General features: G+C 37.7%; 1 protein-coding gene across 1 annotated transcript in view; it reads right to left on the bottom strand.

The window, feature by feature from the left end:
• pcdh15a (protocadherin-related 15a) overlaps positions 1 to 18,841 on the bottom strand; it is a 213,709-nt gene that overhangs the window by 129,587 nt on the left and 65,281 nt on the right. The window contains exons 7-11 of the mRNA XM_053621203.1: positions 9,657 to 9,776; positions 9,405 to 9,515; positions 6,002 to 6,172; positions 675 to 783; positions 431 to 543 (exon numbers count right to left, since the gene is read on the bottom strand). Coding sequence (XP_053477178.1) covers positions 431 to 543; positions 675 to 783; positions 6,002 to 6,172; positions 9,405 to 9,515; positions 9,657 to 9,776 — 624 coding nt within the window. The remainder of the gene's footprint in view (positions 1 to 430; positions 544 to 674; positions 784 to 6,001; positions 6,173 to 9,404; positions 9,516 to 9,656; positions 9,777 to 18,841) is intronic.

Here is an 18,841-nt window from a genome sequence, read left to right as displayed (position 1 = left end):
CTTTTGGTAGGTACTAACCAATTCATACCCGGAACACCCTACAAGAACTGCTGTTTTGTAAATGCTCTGACCCAGTCATCTAGCCATCACAATTTGGCCCATGTCAAAGTTGCTCAGATCCTTGCACTTACCCATTTTTACTGCTTCCAACACATCAGCTTCGAGAACTGACTACTAACTTGCTGCCTAATATATCCGACCCCTTGCCAGTCACCATTGAAACAAAATAATCAATGTTCACATCACCTGTCAGTGGTTTTAATGTTATGGCGGATTTGTGTATAATTCACATATAATTTACACTACATCTCACACTATTCAGGATAATTAGAAGAATATAATATAAGCATTATGATATTTATCAAAAATTATATTCTTAATAACAAGGACTAATAATGACGAGTATACACAAGATAAGAACATGTATGACCTTGATGACAAGGTTGAAGCTTTGGTACAGGTCCCTCCTAACTGGCCTTAGAAGGCGGAGCTCTGCTGTGGTCCTGTTCAAAGAAAAGAACTCTGGGTAGACTGCTGGCTGGCCTGAAGGTGACAGGAGAGTTGGCACACATGAGAAATTCAAATGACCTTGCACCTTCACAAAAAAAAAAAAAACCCAAAAAACAGTAATATGTCTTTTAAGATCAAAGATTTATGATGTCTTGGATACCCACCAACCAGAATAAAGTAGAGAATGCCAGGTCTGTCTGATGGAGGCTGAATGTTTCTGTCCTGATCCACCGCTCGGATGGGTGGTGACACGTTTAGGGGATTCAGTTTGCTCTAAAAAGTATAGATAGAGTGGTGACCATAAGACTCAATTAAAATTAGTTTAATCAGAGTCAAGATACAGTAATTACAGTACTGAAGTCAAATTATGCCTTGTTTTCTGGCTTCAGTTTCATCTTACTATGCTTGTGATGACCTTCTATTGACATTGTTAATGTGGCTTTGTGAATTGTTAATCAACACTATGCCTACACCTAAATCTGGCTATTTTGTTTGTTCATTTCTTTTAATAAAAGCTGCAGTTTTGCTCATTTGGACCAACCAAAGGTCTCCACAAGGTCAAAACTGTCGGTTATTCCTATCCTTGTGGGGACACAGAAAACATATTTTTTAAATAAAAAATAAAATCACCCCCCCCCCCTCACACACAAACAACTGGACTGCATGGCTGATAAGAAACATTCACTATGTAGCAGGCTTTTATCCAAAGCCAAGGTGAGCCTTATCAAAAACAGGGAAATAAATAAAGATGGTAAATGAGTGCTTATCAGTGACTCGTTCCAACCTAAGACATTCAAGAATAAACAAATCAAATACATGAGAAACAAGGAGACGAAGATCTATTTACATCACACTGTTAATCATAACATCTGGATCTCGGCTCCTATTAATAACATCTAGTTACTGCTATTTACAGAGACAGTGAAGAAACAGAGAAACATAATCAGAGTACTAATAGAAGCGAATGGAATTGCACACTCTCCACTTTAGTTAACATTCCTGAAAGGCTACTTAATTTTACTGTGTTTGCTTTTCACAAAAGTTAGTGGTGCTACAGAGAAGCTTAATAAAGTGAAACCGCACTAAAGCTTCACAAACTGTTGTTCACTTTGAAAAGTCTCAAGAGTGCTACATACTTTTTTTTATCTGCCCACACAGACACACAGGTAACGTATTTCCTTACAAATTCACCAAACAAATTTGAAATCCCATTACCTTGGGTAATCCAAGAGCAACAATTAAATTATAGATACAAAAACAGAGGGTGTTCTTTATGTTTAGTAGTATCTACAAATTTTTTTTAGAGGGAAGTAGCTGCACTAACACATCCACACTGTAGCAAACAGCAGGGTGGAGCACAGCTAGAAGTAGAGGCTGCCTTTGTGAGCATCTCCCCAAATCTCCATACTTAGCCAGCTGTAAACAGTTTTCCATAAAATATGATGCACCCGAGCAAACAACAGAAATAGCAGTTATTTATTTACAGTGTGTGTCCCTCTGTTCTCTGCTGGAGGATCTCACATCCATCTACTCTAGCTCCAAAACCCTTCCTGTCCTGAAGCACCACTATCATCCTCTCTGGTGGCCAGTGAAGGATTTGATAAAGGATTGATGCTTGCTCTCCTCAGTGCACTTCTCTCTACATTATGCTCTTGTAAAATGTTTTGGCTGCACTCTGCACAAAAAAAAAAAAAAGAGATCACAGTAGCGAATGTATCAACATTACACCCTTATTGGCTTGGCATTCATCCAGGCTGGTTGTTTATCTAATAATCACTAACTCACACCGGAATTGTGGATGTGTACAACAATGCAATTTAGAAGCTTGGGTTTGAAGTAAACTTCATATAACTCTTAAATAAACCGCTTTCTCTACTTTATGAGAAGGCTGAAGAAAACCCATCTCCCACCCCTCATCCACACCATGTTCTACAGAGGAACCACTGAGAGCATCGTGAGCAGCTGCAGCACTGTCTGGTTTGGAAATTGCACCATATCGGATCGCAAGACCCTCCAGCAGATAGTGAGGACAGCTAAGAAGATCATCGTCTCTCTTCCCTCCATCATAGACATTTACACCACACACTGCATCCGCAAAGCCCCCCCCCCCCACACACACACACACACAACACACACACTCTCTGAACTGAACAACATCCCAGTCCCACTGCAATATTTGCACATTCTTGCACTGACTGTTGCATTTTTTGCTGCTACTGTATTGATAAAAATATTGTATTTAATTTATTGTCACTATTATACACTTTACCTAGCTGCTACTGCACTAACTGCTACGTCCATATTTGCTATAAGCTAATCTGCTGAAGACTAAGTCATAACATGTTATGTTTACATTCACAGTGTTTTTTAATGATATTGTTACTCTTTTGCACTACCGGTTATATCGGACTCTTCCACACTAAAACTGTGTACTGTTCGGCGCTACACTGTCACTTACTGTGCCTATTGTCCTGTTTTAGTAGTTACTCTACTGTCCTGTATTGTTAGCACACGTCTACACATGCACTTTATGTAGAAATGTGTAGATCGTATTTAGTTCTGTGTCGTCCCATGTGGTGAGTGTGTTGTTTTCTGCAGCACCATGGTCCTGGAGGAATGCTGTTTCATTTCACGGTATACTGTACCAGCTGTATATATGGCTGAAATGACAATAAAACCACTTGCCTTGACATTTTCTACATTGTATGGTGCTGTAATTCCTGATTCCATCTACTGTGCAATTAAACAACAGTAAGGTCTGTGATTTAAATTGAAGTTAGTGCTGCAACATCTTACAATTCTTTCTCTTTCACCTACTACTGTATGTCCACTCTTCATTCTTATCCTTCCATCGGGAAAGCTTTCCTATTGCCCAATGCCTTTTTTCCAAAGTGACAGCATTCCTCATAAATGTGATCAGCGTTTATCACATTATAACTCGTACTGTATCTGGTTTAAATAGTTTTTATTAGGGATGCCTTTTTTCAGTACATGTTTTAAAGACTTCAATATTGATACAAAGATGAACAACATTAATAGCATTAAGCAATCAGGGATATGGACTATTTTATTTATCTCTGTTTATGTTACCTGCTATTGTGTGCTGCTAGCAATGATGTCATCATGATGACATTTATGTTGAAGATGTCACGCCGTTTAAACTGTATCTTTAGTATAGAGCAGTGCTCACAGAACTGAAGCAATCTCATATGTTATGTGAGTTTCTCTGCACACTGCCTTCACTGCTCCACACTCGGGAATACACTTCTGTGCATTCAGTTCACAGCCATTTTTAATGACAATTTTATGCCCTCTGGTCGGCTGTCCTTGTGGTCTCTAAAAAAGATACTGTTTAAACATCATGAAAATGCTTTATCTGGTTACTTATATTGTAGGAAACTTCTTGTATGTTCTCCTGACATTGCATCAGAGCACAGTTACCAGTCTACTCTGCTTGATCAGTAATCGTGAAATACACTATAAGGCCAAAACTATGCAGACACCTGACCATCACCCATACTGTATGTGGGCCTTCCTCAAACTTCTGCCACAAAGTAGGAAGTACACATGTCCAGGTCAGGGGTGTCCAAACTTATCCAGAAAGGGACAGCTGATTTTCATTCCAACCAAGCAGGAGTCTATTGAAAGCCAAGACCAATTGATTAAACAGGTGGAATCAGGTGTGGTTCCTGCTTGATTGGAATGAAAACTTGCACCAACACAGACCCTTTGTGGATAAGACTGGATACCCCTGGTCTAGATTGTCTTTAGATACTGTAGAGTTAAGATTTCTCTTCACTGGAACTAAAGGGCCTAAACCGGTTTCGGAATGACAATGCCCCATGCACAATGTAAGGTTTGTAAAGACAAAGCTTGGGTGGCCAGAGCCCTGACCTCAACCCTACTGAACACTTTTGGGATAAATGGAACGCCAAATGCGCACCAGGCCTTCGCACTTGAAATCAATGCTTGACCTCACTATTGCGCTTGTGGCTGAATGAGCCACATTCCAAAATCTAATGGAAAGCCTTCTCATTAGACTGGAGACTGTTATAACAGCAAAGGGAGGGCCAACTCCATGTTGATGCCCTTGGTTTTGGAATGGGCACATATGGGCATGATGTGCAGGTGTCCACATACTTTTGGCCATTTTGTGTGTATCCAGATTTCTGTCATTTTGTGTTAACTGATCATTAGCGAGACAAGGTACCTTAGATTTATGTCACATAGTGTAACATGGTATCAGATGTTAGTATAAGAGCATTTTTAATTAGTACAGTAAGGGAATGAGCACAGTATTGGACAGGTTGATATTGATGCATTACTAGTTTTATTATTACAAATAATAGAAATATCAGGGGAACAATATAAACTCCTTGGCCGTGTTTACATCCTTCATCTTTACAGTAAAGCTAAGAATTTAGTACTAAATGTTTTGGTGATAGGGATGTGTGCTTTAATTGTGTTAAAAAAGCATGTGAAAGATTCCAAGACAGAAATCTTCATAATTGTCTTAAAAGGCATATTCCACTATACAAATCTGCGACTGCAAAGGGGAGGAAGCTGGAAACCCAATTAGCTACACTTCTAATGAACATATAATGTGATGATTCATGTTATAAAATGATAAACTGTTCAAACGAATGACTGCAGCAACAAATCAGTACGTTTTTTGTTATATTTCATTCGTTTAATATTAACTTGACAAAAACTGACCAAGCAGAATGATATTACTGGTGCTTATAAACTACTGAACAAGATTGGCTAATGAATCATGGAATTGTCCATGACCAAGAGTAGGTGGGTACCCAAGAGGTCCAATGACATGTGAAATAGCCTGTTTGATGAATATTTTTGTCTTAAGTTGCAAAACACAATGGTAGAGAGGAAGAAGAGAAGATGGTAAGTTTGCTAGCTACTAAACTATCATGGATAAACCTCACCAGACAATGTAGATTATGTACAGCAGTTCACTTTGTAACTGCTAGAGGCCAAATTCAGCCAGAGCACCATTAACTACATAAGACATGGTGGATTTTCTTGGGTCTTAATAATGTAATGCAAAGATTATCACCTGCCTGTTTTCCTATAAATGTATTAAACGTGTATAATATTCTGTTGGACTTGTTTACATAGAAAATGTACAAACGTAATAACACATTCTGTCCCCCAGGTTACTGGAGCTTTAAGCTGAACCCTAGAAAACATCTCTACACCCACATGAATAGATCCAAGGCCGGTTCAGAACAGACATAGCAGCTCTTCATGGAAAATGACGAGATGGCCTTCAGCTGTACATGAGCGTTGTGTTTTTGCTGGTGAGATGAAGCTTATCATTGCTTTGTAATGGCTGTTTGAGGCTTCTTTTTTTTTTTTGCACTCCCTGTCAGTGACATGCCAGAAAGTTTTTAAACAGCTAATAGAAAACCAAGCATGTCACTGCTGTACTCATACTGTAGCAGAAGCAGTGTTGCATGGGTTGAGTTCTCACCGGGTCTATGAGTTCAGGAATGACGGCATGATATATGACAGGGCTGCAGTCTCGCGTGTTATTGACCAGAACGCAGGGCAGGAACATGGGACCCAGGTCATCTCCATCTAATACATCCAGAGTCATCGTTGTAGTAGCAGTGTGCCGGCTGGCTGGATATGGAGCACGATCCTGCAAAATGCGCAAACACACACACACACACACACACACACACACACACACAAACATCAGCTGCAGTTTATCCTTAGAGTTCTATTCAGTTCAGTTCAGTTCTGTTGCACTGTTTTCTAGGATCCACTAACCCAGCCCACTTTTTCTGATTTTATACCAACCCAATTACACCACATACACATCTTATCTCTATATCAATTATTAGCAACACAATCAATGTTCACATAGATATACAGTAGGGATGGGTGAAATCTTATCGTGTGCGATATACCAGTAGAAATTCTCCCCACAATAAGAAGGAGTCTTCCCGCGATACTAACGATAAAGCCTAGATGATGATGTATTTCTGTGTGTGACCCATTCGCAGCTCACGTGCAGAGCGAAAACAAGTACGGCTTAAGGCTGAGGAGGAGTTTATCACTAAACCAGGAGCTACCTCTACAATCTGGAACTGGTTTGGTTACAGAAAATCAGTTTTACTTTTAGATCAATGTTTGTGTTTCTGAGGCTCTCAAGACTGCATGAAGCTTGTCACTTGCAGCTAAAAACAGTGGTTAATGATACTATATTTATATCGCCACTGATATCGTTAACGCAATAAATACCAGAAAATATTGTGATATAGTTCTAAGTCAATATCGCTCATCCCTAATATACAAGTCACTTGTATACAAGTCACAACATTTCACTTGTATACAAATCACTACATTCTTGGGGCTACACCTGAGTGAAGCGGTGTATAAAGCATGAGTGCACTGCTTGTGTGTGCAATTAATAGGCAGAGGGAAAATTATAGAGGTGAAAAAAATCATAATGATTCTCTCAGGTTGAAATAACTTGAACATAATATAAACACAATTTTTCTTTTCAAATGATTGATAATATTAATCAGAGAATTTGAGCCAGACTCATACATTTTCATGTCAGAAAAATAAGTTTTTGTAGGTTTTCCAAAATGAGTCATTTTAGTCCTAATAAAACATAATGGTTAAAAAAAATGACATACAATGTGTTAAATGTGAGAAAGTTTTGTGTAAAAGGCAAAGTGCACAGCAGAACTGCAGAGTTTCTGTGAGATTTGCTCCTGAACAAAGTATTAGACCTCAGGTTGATCTGGGGAGGAATGTCATTGCAATCAATTATTGCAGGTCTCTTGGGTTAACAATGTGCTACAAAAGAGAACAAAAGCATGGAGAGGGGGAAAAAGTGGACAGATTTATTCAGTCACCTATAATGGACTTTTTTCATGGTCTTGCTAAGTGCATTCCAGTAATATGCATTCTCACCACCTGAAACTTATGAGGCTTTTAGAAAATTTGTCAGCCAACCACCACAGACAAACACACACACACACATTTTCTGACAGAGACCTTAAATGCTGAACGACCCATGGATGAAATGAACATATCTGAAAGCTTTTTAAATGTGAGTGAAGTTCCCCTCCTGTCCTGAGGTACAAGACAGAATCAAAAGCATGTCATTTGAAATTGTGACTCGTGGATGCTGTAGGTAGTCTGTCGTCATGGTGAAGGAAGGGGTACCCAATCAGTACAGCGCACCACTGGGCTCTTATACAGCTGTACGGTAAGTGCGTGTGTGAAAAAAAGGCAATACTGAATAAGCTTTACTTCTGAATAAATTCTTACAAAACCACAAAATGGATTTGAGCAGAATGTTCACTACAGCAATGCATCCACAGAAACAACAACAACAACAAAAAAGAGCTAGAGCCCTTAAGCTTCCAACACAAAAGCGTCAACTCAAAATAGTCCATCGTTCATTAAGACAGGAATAAAAACATGGTGAAAATACCGTGAACCTCCATATTTCAGTGGATTATATGGATCTCGTTGTTTGAAACATTAATTAATTAATGTAAGTAATCTGACCATTATCTACAACAGTACAATGGATTTAGAACTATAGAGTAACTATGGAGTTACTACAGTAATGTGGGTTTCCGGTCGTTCAGTGTACAACAAGCTGACACGTGAGCTTATTTGGTAAAGTCATAATGTAGCTGGCTGGACTTAATAATTAGAGTTCATTATTTTTTGTTAGATGAAGAGTAAATTAAAAAGCAGCAGAATTAGAAGCCTTTGCATGTCTGAGGTAGAACTGCATGCAAAAATAACAAATGGGTCAAGTTGCTTGTTAGTTTATGAAAATGATTACATACTGCTTTAGTTAGGAAAGGTTTGGGGAAGCACTCGTTAATTGAAACAACAAACAAAACTCAAAGTTAACGTTAAGGTCTGTTAATAGAATTTATCTTAGCAATAAGCAGTGTGGAAACACAATTTGCTTTGAAAAAGAGTCACTGTTTTAAAAATATTTTAAAGGGTGTGCATGCTTAGCATTTATTATGAAATCATCCATACAGATATACCATAAAGCACTATTATACAATCATTTCAGCTCATATGGTTGACACGAATTGAAATTACGTCAACGTCCAAAAATTTGATAGATATAGATTTATACTTTTAATGTTTTAAATAAATGTGAGAATGTTGCAAAAGATTAGTAAATTATGAACAATATCTTTATGCCTGTAAGGTCATCATCATCTTTCTCTGCAGAAATCACTGTAGTGTGCTCATTGGAGAAACAGTTTATGGAGCAGCCACACTGATTAGGCAGAATTGCAGGTTGCCTGGCTTTATGAAATCATGCCCAGGCATTTATTCAGTTACTCTGGTGTAACATCAAAATGAGTAACACGGTCAGCCTAAGGGCACACTAAAAGGAGCGCGGAGCTTAGTAGTGCTAAGCTTCTGCTTGGAGCCAGGATTCAGTTTCTAGATGATGTCCCATGTTCCATTTTTTGTTGTAGAACAAAGCCTCCTTCATGTTTTCTGTTAAGACTGTCAAAATGCTGTCATGTAGGTGTGGAATATTTCAACACTAATGACTGCACTAAAAGATGATGATGAATACACTTGCTCTGGCAAAATATCAGCCAGTAAACAACTACAGTACCAGGCACCTTAAAACAAATGCAGTGACACTTTCCCTGCATTTCGAACAATGCATCAGCCTTGACAACATGGAAGATTTCACAAATAAATCACCACAATTTAACATATGCTGTTACCTAAAAATAAATAGGACAATTAAATAAAAATACATTGAGCTTATGGAAAGCTTGGATCCCTGTTAGCCTAAAAGCCTATGATTAATTATAGATGGGGGAACATCATAATGTAACGATAACTGTAAAAGCTCTTACATTGGCCTGGACTATGATTAGGTAGCGTGTCCTTTCTTCATAGTTCAGTCTCTCAGCAAGGACAATATTACCAGACAGTGTGCTAGCCACCTGAACAGTCCTGTTTGACAGCTGAGAGAGAAAGAAACCACGATTAAGAAAGAGAAAGCAAGAGAAGAAAAGAGATTGTATCATAGCATGAATTATTAATTCATAAACGTTGTTGCACATAAGACGGAACATAGATATTTTAGTATTTGAACTGCACTCTACCGGGTCATTCGGGTTGTACTGGATGCCATATTCAATTTGCCCGTTTGGTCCATCGTCGATGTCAGTGGCGCCGTTGTTTCCAGAGAAACCAGTGAAGATGGTGGTGCCAACAGGAGTGAGCTGGAGAGGCAGAATGTTAGACAAACAGAGTACGTGATCAAATTGATTATAATCAAAATGACTAATTCATTTATTTATTATTATCTACATAAAATGTGCTTTGTCTATTCCTGTGAATTGTTTTACAATAGACTTACCACACACAATATTGAATAAAAGCATACAAATGTTGATATACATTTTACATACTTTTAATAATTATTATTTGATTAGTGGTTCCAGTTATATACGTCACTTTGTTGTTATTCTGATGTATTTTACCTCGTGCTTCAACTGTGAACATAACATTAATAGATAGATAAACTCATAAAGAAGTAAGCTATACAAACTTTAAAATTGTGTATTTATAGTATTTTTATTTTAGTTCAAATGTGAGAGATATCATTCTTTTTATACTACAGCGAATTTCCAATGATTACAATATTTAAATAATTAATGAACGATATACTTCATTAATGGCACTTATTATCTGTTCATAGTTGTTACAGAACATCCTTGAGACTTGAGATTTCAATACAGAGGAGTTTCCGTAACATCTGTAACATGACAAGCAGCGTTTTTGTCTCATTAACTTAAAAAAAGAAAGGCTGGGTAGAGAACGACTATATATAGCTCTACTTTTACAAAGCTATGACACTCGTTCCATAATTGTCAAATAAACATCTCCTAACAGAAAAATTCACCATATCAAAGATTACCCACTTTTCTTTGTTATATAACAATAATCAGTTTATTATTGTGTGATTATATAAAGCGTCCACCATGTCAGGCCCTGTGAATGAGCTGTTATAAGAAGGATAGCGTATTACAACGAGGGCCTAAATATAAACCTATTATCTATGTTACAGTCATAATAGTTTCATCCTGCTACAGAAAAGTAATTAACACCTTCTGATTTGAGAATTCAACCATGCTGTGGTAATCATTATAAGGAACACATTCTTCAGTAAAAGAAAAATTATTTGACTGTCATTTGAGTGTGACATCATAGCTCACACCACATGTACTGTATGCTGCTTAAAATGTCAGCGCCCACAATGTAAAACGCCTTCCTGAGTCCCTGCTCAGGACAGTATGAACTAGCAATAAAAACAGCATAAACAGCAGAAATGTGCTACTATCTTACACAATAACATTGACCTTGGATGCCTGTATGTCTTTGAAAGAATAAACTATATAAACTATACACAATGGTGCTTGAAAATCTGAACCCTTTAGAATATTTTACATTTCTGCATAAATATGACCTAAAACATCATCTGATTTTCACACAAGTCCTAAAAGTAGACAAAGCGATCCAATTAAACAAATGAGACAAAATAGTATACTTGCTCATTTACTTACTAAGAAAAATTCCTAATATTACATGTCTGTGAGTGGCAAAAGTATGCCAACCTTTGCTATCAGTATCTGGTGTGACCCATTGTTGAACGGCATTGTTGTTCAGTGTTCTTCTGATGATGGACTCATGAACATTAGCGTTAGCCAATGTGAGAGAGGCCTTTGGATGCTTAGAAGTTACCCTGGGTTCCTTTGTGACCTTGTGGACTATTACACATCTTGCTCTTGGAGTAATCTTTGTTGGTTGAACACTCCTAGAGAGGGTAACAATTGTCTTGAATTTCTTCCATTTGTACACAATTTGTCTGACTGTGGATTGGTGGAGTACAAACTCTTTAGATAGAGCCCTGTCCTTTAAATAAAACAGGGTGCTCACTCACACCTGATTGTCATCCCATTGATTGAAAACACCTGACTCTAATTTCACCTTCAAATTATCTGCTAATCCTAGAGGTTCACATACTTTTGCCACTGACAGATATGAAATATTGGATCATTTATGATCAAGTATAATATGACCAAGTATAATATTTTGTCTCATTTGTTTAATCAGGTGTATTTGTCTATTTTTAGGATTCGTGTGAAAATTGTTTTAGGTCATATTTATGCAGATATACAGAAAATTCTAAAGGGTTCCCAAACTTTCAAGCATGACTGTGTCACAATTCGAGGTCGAGCCAGAAGCAGGTGCAGATAATGACATTTATTGAAGGAAACGTACTAAGAAACGAATACACTATGACAACTTGGAAACACACTGTGGCACGAAACAAACACCGAGACATAAACAACGTGAGTCTTAGACAACAAAAGACCAGCTAATGGTGCAGACAAGGACTATATATACACATGAGTGCTCATTAACCAAAACATGAATCAGGTGCAGGTGGTCATGTGACAACTAGAGCAGTGCAGTGGCTGATGGGAAGTGGAGTCCAAAGTTTCCCGATACGTGACATACTGTATATAACTTTCTTTAATATAAATTCTTTTAGGAACAGAATAACTGGTGTGTGTGTGTGTGTGTGTGTGTGTGTGTGTGTGTGTGTGCATGTGCGCGCATGTGTGCATATGTTTTTCTGCCATGTAGACTGGCTTAAGAAAATCAACTACACAACAGAGCAAAAACATAAAAGTGAGAAAAAAACAAGCAAAGATCAAGAGTTCAGAGTGCAGGTGGTAGGCGGAAAAAGTCAGAATACAGCAAGAGTCAGAATACAGCAGGATATATATATATATATATATATATATATATATATATATATATATATATATATATATATATATATATATATATATGTGTGTGTGTGTGTGTGTGTGTGTGTGTGTGTGTGTGTGTGTGTGTGTGTGTGTCTGTTTGATTGACTCCAGGTTCAAACAGTTAGTAAACCATGTTGAGTGTGAACATGACATGGAGCGTGTGGCTTAAGATCTGTGGTGTACTCTGGGAAATGGAGATCAATGCTGATTCCGAAATTTATACGATGTTTAAAAGAAATGTTTACTATTAATCTTAGATTATATGGAGCGTCATCCATACATCCCTCTGTATGAGCTGTTACTGTAGAAGCAACTATTAGGGCGAGTATATTAATGTACACCTCTTGTTTATGTTACAGCCAAAACTACTGTCTGAGACGAGCTGTTACACAAATAAAACACACCTTCAAGAATTCAGCACTGCTATGGTATAAAAAATAATATACAATAGATTCCATAAAGAACCTTTAGATTGCTATATGGAACCTGCTGTATAACCAATCTAATCTTTAAGGAACCATGTTTTCTTAATTTTGCAAGTAAAAATTAAATACAGAAAAAGATCGTAATTTTTTCCTTTTGTAATTTGATATCTCATTCATGATAATTTTACTGTACGCACACTTCATAAAACAAAGGCTCAATGTTGTCATCCAGATTATATATATATATATATATATATATATATATATATATATATATATATATATATATTGCTGTCAAACATCAAAATGTCAAGAAAACAACCTTCAAATTTCACTTAAGATGAATGAAAAAAATGCAGGTTGGCAAAAACAATTAGAAATATTTAAAAGTGAAAAGACTGAGATTGTTGCTCAGTTGCTTGGAAGCTCTACAATCATTCTTCTGTTTTGACTTTCCCTTCAGACATTTTGTCAGTCCACTGCATTTTCTCACCAAATTCTCTTACCAAATGTACATAAAAACCTACAAATAACGTAAAACACACTTATGACAGCACAACTAATACCAGCGAATAGTATTTAAAAAAAATATTGCAGTCAATTACCTGAAACTGATCGTGTCTACAATGTTCTGTCCAGGTGCCTATTCTAGATTGAACTCAAAACTTCAACAGAAAACATATAAAAAGATTACATTAAAAAGCTAAATAAAATGTTTGTTTAAAAAAAAAACAAAAAAACTCCTTAATTAAAAAGATATTAATCTAGATAAAAAATTCAGTAAGTTTAACTAGAAAGCTAGAATATAGTTTAGCTAGCTGTCTAATTAATGTTACTTCACATTCATGAAACAATATGGTGATACCCCACTGCTACTACATAATGCCTTAATTAAAAAATAAATAAGACTTCCCATATTCATCCCATGCTGCCACTCCCCCCAATGCAACACATCTTCAGTGCAAAACAACACATAAGCATTCAGTATGTTTCGCCTGTGTTTCTACCTCACTTCTGCTTTTAAGCAAAGGCTATTAGGTTAACTGGTTAAAGTAAACATGTTTTTTCGCTTGCATTTCCTCATTTGTAAGTCGCTTTGGATAAAAGCATCTGCTAAATGAATAAATGTAAATGTGTAGTAAGTGTTGTTAACTGTTTGTTTTTTCCTAAGTAAGATGATTAATTCATTTAAATGCAAGAGAGAATAAAATAACTGACCTTGTGGAGGCAACTATAAATATAATTTGAATAGCAAAAATTCCCAACCATTTTCTTAATTCACAGTTCTATATATAACCATTCTCTTTAACAAAGAACCCTTGAGGAACCCTTTTTCTAAGAGTGTAAATGCATAAATGCCATTAGTGTAAGTAGATTTTGTTGTGGTTCAATTATGTTACGATGAGATTAGAATGAGATCAGGAGCATCCTTGTTTTAAACCAGTGAACGACAAAGCAGACTGAGAATCAATATCAGTTAGTATCTAATATTCTGCAGACTGCATTACAGTATAGAGTTAGGCATTGCCACACTGACTATGCATTACATGTCGACTTGCCTCTGTGTGTATAATCAGAGTAATCACAATATTGATAATCGTTAGTAGTCTGGCTTCTCTGTGAGCCATGCACATACTGAGTCCTAAAGGACCTTGTGGTTGATCTTCTCTTCTTTCTGAAGTAAGGAAGGAGGCAGAGGTGTGTTTAATTCTCTCACTGAAGCTTATGCATTAACGCATATACTGAGTCACACAAACGCTGCAGCAGCAGAGCAATTTCATGCTCAGCACCGACTCTCAATTATGATAATGTCTTGCAATTCAGGAAAGGTGGAGGTGCACTGCTCTACACAATTATCAAAACATGTACAGCATGTCTACACTCCAGGTGCTATTAACATGGCCTATATACTGCAGTGCTGGCAGGGGAAAGACACGTTTAATAGTATACAGTGCGGTCCAAAAGTCTGACAGCACACTGGGATAATCTGGGATTTTTATTTTTTAACTGGAATTAAACAGAAGGTTTTAGGATTTTGAAATAATTAAAACAAATAAAGTAAAAGTACAATATCTTGAATATTTAATATTCAAGATACTGCACTATTTCTAGACCTCTACTTAAAGGTAAGCAAATTTGTGATGTTAATGTTAACTGCTTTGTACACAAGGTCAGATTTTCCACATGCCGAATCTCTCCTACTGAAGCTTGTGCTCAGATGACACTCTGATGGATTTGATCTAAAATGGATCATAAGGTTTTGCACAAACTTGTGGAGTCCATGCCAGTCCATGATTAAAGCAAAACAAGGACATACCAAACACTAAAAAGCTGAAATTCATGTAAATAAAAAGTTTATACTTTTCACTCAAGTTGTTGTCAATAATATAGTCATGTGAAAATGTACGCCCCATGGAAATTGTTGGGGGTTTTTTTGACGCATTTGGACAAGCAAACATTTGATCCTCTTTGAAACAGTGCCTATTAATAAAGTTGATACACTATCAGATGACATAAAATTTACATTTTGAAGTAATTTTCACAATTTAAATGAACAAAAAAAAAAACCCAGATTAGTCACATGTAAAAAGTAAGTACACCCCTACATTTATCACACCTTAAAATCCACAAATTTGAATCAGGTGTTCAACATTCCAGTCATTAAAACCTGATTAGGGAGTGCAGGTGGAACTTGTCTTTACATTTACATTTATTCATTTAGCAGATGCTTTTATCCAAAGCGAATTACAAATGAGAAAATACAAGCAAAGCGATATATCAAGCAGAGAACAATACAAGTAATGCTACCATACAAGATCCATTAATTGAGTTCCAGAAGAAGCAAAGTGCGCAGAGTAGAGGTGTAAGTGCCAGAGTAAATTTGTATTTATTTTTTTTATGGGTTGGTTAGGTGTTCATTTAAGAGCTGGGTCTTTAGCTGTTTTTTGAAGATGGTGAGAGATTCTGCTGTCCGGATTGAGGTTGGAAGTTCATTCCACCACTGAGGAACAGTTAGTTTGAATGTTCTTGGAAGGGACCTTGAGCCATGCTGAGTAGGTACTACTAAGCAGCGGTCGTTGATTGATCGCAGATTGCATTAGGGAACATAAGCCTTCAGGAGAGAGTTGAAGTAGGAGGGTGCTGTTCCAGACAACGTTTTGTCGGTGAGCATCAAGGCCTTGAATTTGATGCGGGCGGCTAAAGGAAGCAAGATGAAGAGGGGTGTGACATGGGTTCTCTTGGGCTGGTTGAAGACGAGGCGTGCTGCTGCATTCTGAATTAATAGAAGGGGTTTGATGGAGGTGGCCAGAAGGCCCGAGAGTAGTGAGTTGCAGTAGTCCAGTTTTGAGATAACAAGAGCCTGGACTAGTATCTGTGTAGCCTATTTGGTGAGGTAGGGTCTGATTTTCTCGAAGTTGTACAGGATGAACCTACAGGACCTTGCAGTTGTTGAGATGTGGTCTGTAAAGGTCAAGCTGTCATCGAGAATCACCCCAAGGTTCCTGGCCGTGCTGGTTGGCTTGAGTGTGGTTGAGCCGAGCTGTACAGTGAGGTTGTGGTTGATTGAGGGACAGGCTGGGATGACGAGAAGCTCAGATTTTGCCAGGTTGAGCTTAAGGTGGTGTTCCCTCATCCAGACCGAGATGTCCGACAGGCAAGCAGAGATACATGCACAGACGGATGGATCGTCAGACTTAAAGGACAAGTAGAGCTGGGTGTCATCAGCATAGCAATGAGATGAGAAGCCATGAGACTCAATCACCTGCCCTAGAGGGGTCTTATTTAAACCCCTTTCATATGTAATATCTGGTGTTCCTTTTGTTATTGAGGTGTGTGGTGTCATCATGCCAAGATCTAAAGAGTTCTACAAAATAGGTTGTGGATGCCTATGAGTCAGGCAAGGAATTTAAAAAGATCTCCAAATTATTTGAAATGCATCAAATAATTTGATGTAAGGAAAATTTGTAAGGAAAATCATCTACAAACGGTGCAGATTTCAAACGACTGCCAGTTAGTCCAGGACTGGCCGTCCCAGCACATTCAGCCCTAGCGCAGACGTTCTGATGCAAAAAGAAGTCTCCGAGAACCGCAAAATTTCATCACAGGATCTGCTAGTAAGTCTTGCAACTGTTGGTGTCAAAGTATATGCTTCTACAATCAGAAAGAAATTGCACAAATTTGACCTGCATGGGAGGCGTGCCAGGAAAAAGCCTTTGCAAGACTATAATTTGCCAATGAGCATATAGGCAAAGACCAAGCATTTTGGAATAATGTGCTATGGACAGACAAATCAAAGATAGAGCTGTTTGGCCACAGTAACAGTAAAGCACGGTGGTGGAAATGTTATGGTTTGGGGTTGCTTCACTGCCTCAGTGACTGGACAGCTTGCGTTTATTGATTCAACTATGAATTCTGCTTCATATAATAGAGTGCTTGAAGAGAATGTGAGGCCATCTGTCCGAAAGTTGTAGTTGAACCGAAAGTGGACCTTTCAACAGGATAATGATCCTAAGCACATTAGCAAATCCACCAAGGAATGGCTCAGAAATAAGAAATGGAGGGTTATGAAATGGCCTAATCAAAGCCTGGATTTGAATCCATTGAAATCTTGTAGGGGGATTTGAAACTGGCAATACATGCAAGAAAACCCTCAAACACCTTGCAACTGAATGAATATTGCATGGAAGAGTGGTAAAAAAAGATTCCAGTAAGCTGATGTCAGAGACTTGTAGACAATTATGCAAAACGACTACAAGAAGTTATTTCCGCTAAAGGGGGCAAAACTAGCTACTGAGGCCATTTTCGTTATGCTTTTATTCAAGTATATCACCTTTATTAACAGGCACTGTTTCAAAGATGATAAAATGTTTGCTTGTCCAAATATGTCAAAAAAGCCAACAATTTCCATGGGGTGTACTTATTTTTTCACATGACTGTATAATTTGTAATGAAAACTGTTGTTTTAAATACAATTAAAAAATAATGCAAAAAAGCATTTTCACTAGTGCTCTCAGGTTTTTGGACCTCCACAGACAAAAAAAAAAAAGCAATCACACATTCAGCTTTGACACAGTAAAACATGCCAGTGGTTTCCAATCCTGCTCCTGAAGTATCCCTGCCCCTGCACATTTTACAAGTTTTCCCCAGATAAACACACCCACATGAAGTCAGGAAGGGCTTGTTAAATAGCTGATTAAGTGGCCTGGCATTTAGAGGTGTTAAAGCAGAAAAAATATATGCAGGACTGGGCTATCAGGGTGCACCACTGAATCATTCCATGAGCCTGTGTGTTATTGTGGGTGTGTGTGTGTGTGTGTGTGTGTGTTTCCAGTTTTGACAATAGCAGAAAAGGAGAAACCCTTTTAGATCTGACAGACGAAGGGAAAATGCGAGCAGACTGTGGAATTACTTCAACACCAGTCTCTCTCACACATCTTCTATCGCCAATGAAAATGCGTACCAGGATTATGTCAATCACTTTAATCAAGATAAGCAGCATTGCTTCTCTATTAGGTCCAGAGCTTTATCCACACAGCAGACAGCACTGGCCAATCATTGGTACTTAGCTGTATTTTGTCTCATCTACAAAGACACTAAGTCTGAAAATGTAACTCATGCAGCCTGATGCACAGCTACATTAGTCATGCAAAAGTAATGTGTCATCAGCATATGCAATTTTGCCCCGATATTTAATCATCATTTATTATATTGCATGCTGCTGATTGAAAGTGAGCTGTGCTAAAATTAAAAAGGGAGAGAGAGAAAGACTAAATGCAATGAGACTAAAGGGGGAGTGAAGAGATTGGAGAGGCCATGCTTAACCTTTCCATTACAAGTAAGGATAAAGTATACACACTATGTATGGGACCACCAGTCAGTCAGGCTGACCTGTTTTTGCTCCCTGACTTCTAATTTAAATCAAACTCGAGCACTGGTCTGCCTCCTGTCTCTCCTCGTACGTAAGAGCATCAAAAGACTTTCTCAAAATCAGACTGACAACATCAGCAGTGTTTGTCAAACTGTTGGCAGAAAGTGAGC

This window comes from Ictalurus furcatus, chromosome 3, assembly GCF_023375685.1.
Source record: "Ictalurus furcatus strain D&B chromosome 3, Billie_1.0, whole genome shotgun sequence".
Taxonomy (NCBI): domain Eukaryota; kingdom Metazoa; phylum Chordata; class Actinopteri; order Siluriformes; family Ictaluridae; genus Ictalurus; species Ictalurus furcatus.
The sequence above is the reverse complement of the archived record's forward strand: the minus strand, read 5'-3'. Positions and strand labels throughout refer to the sequence as shown.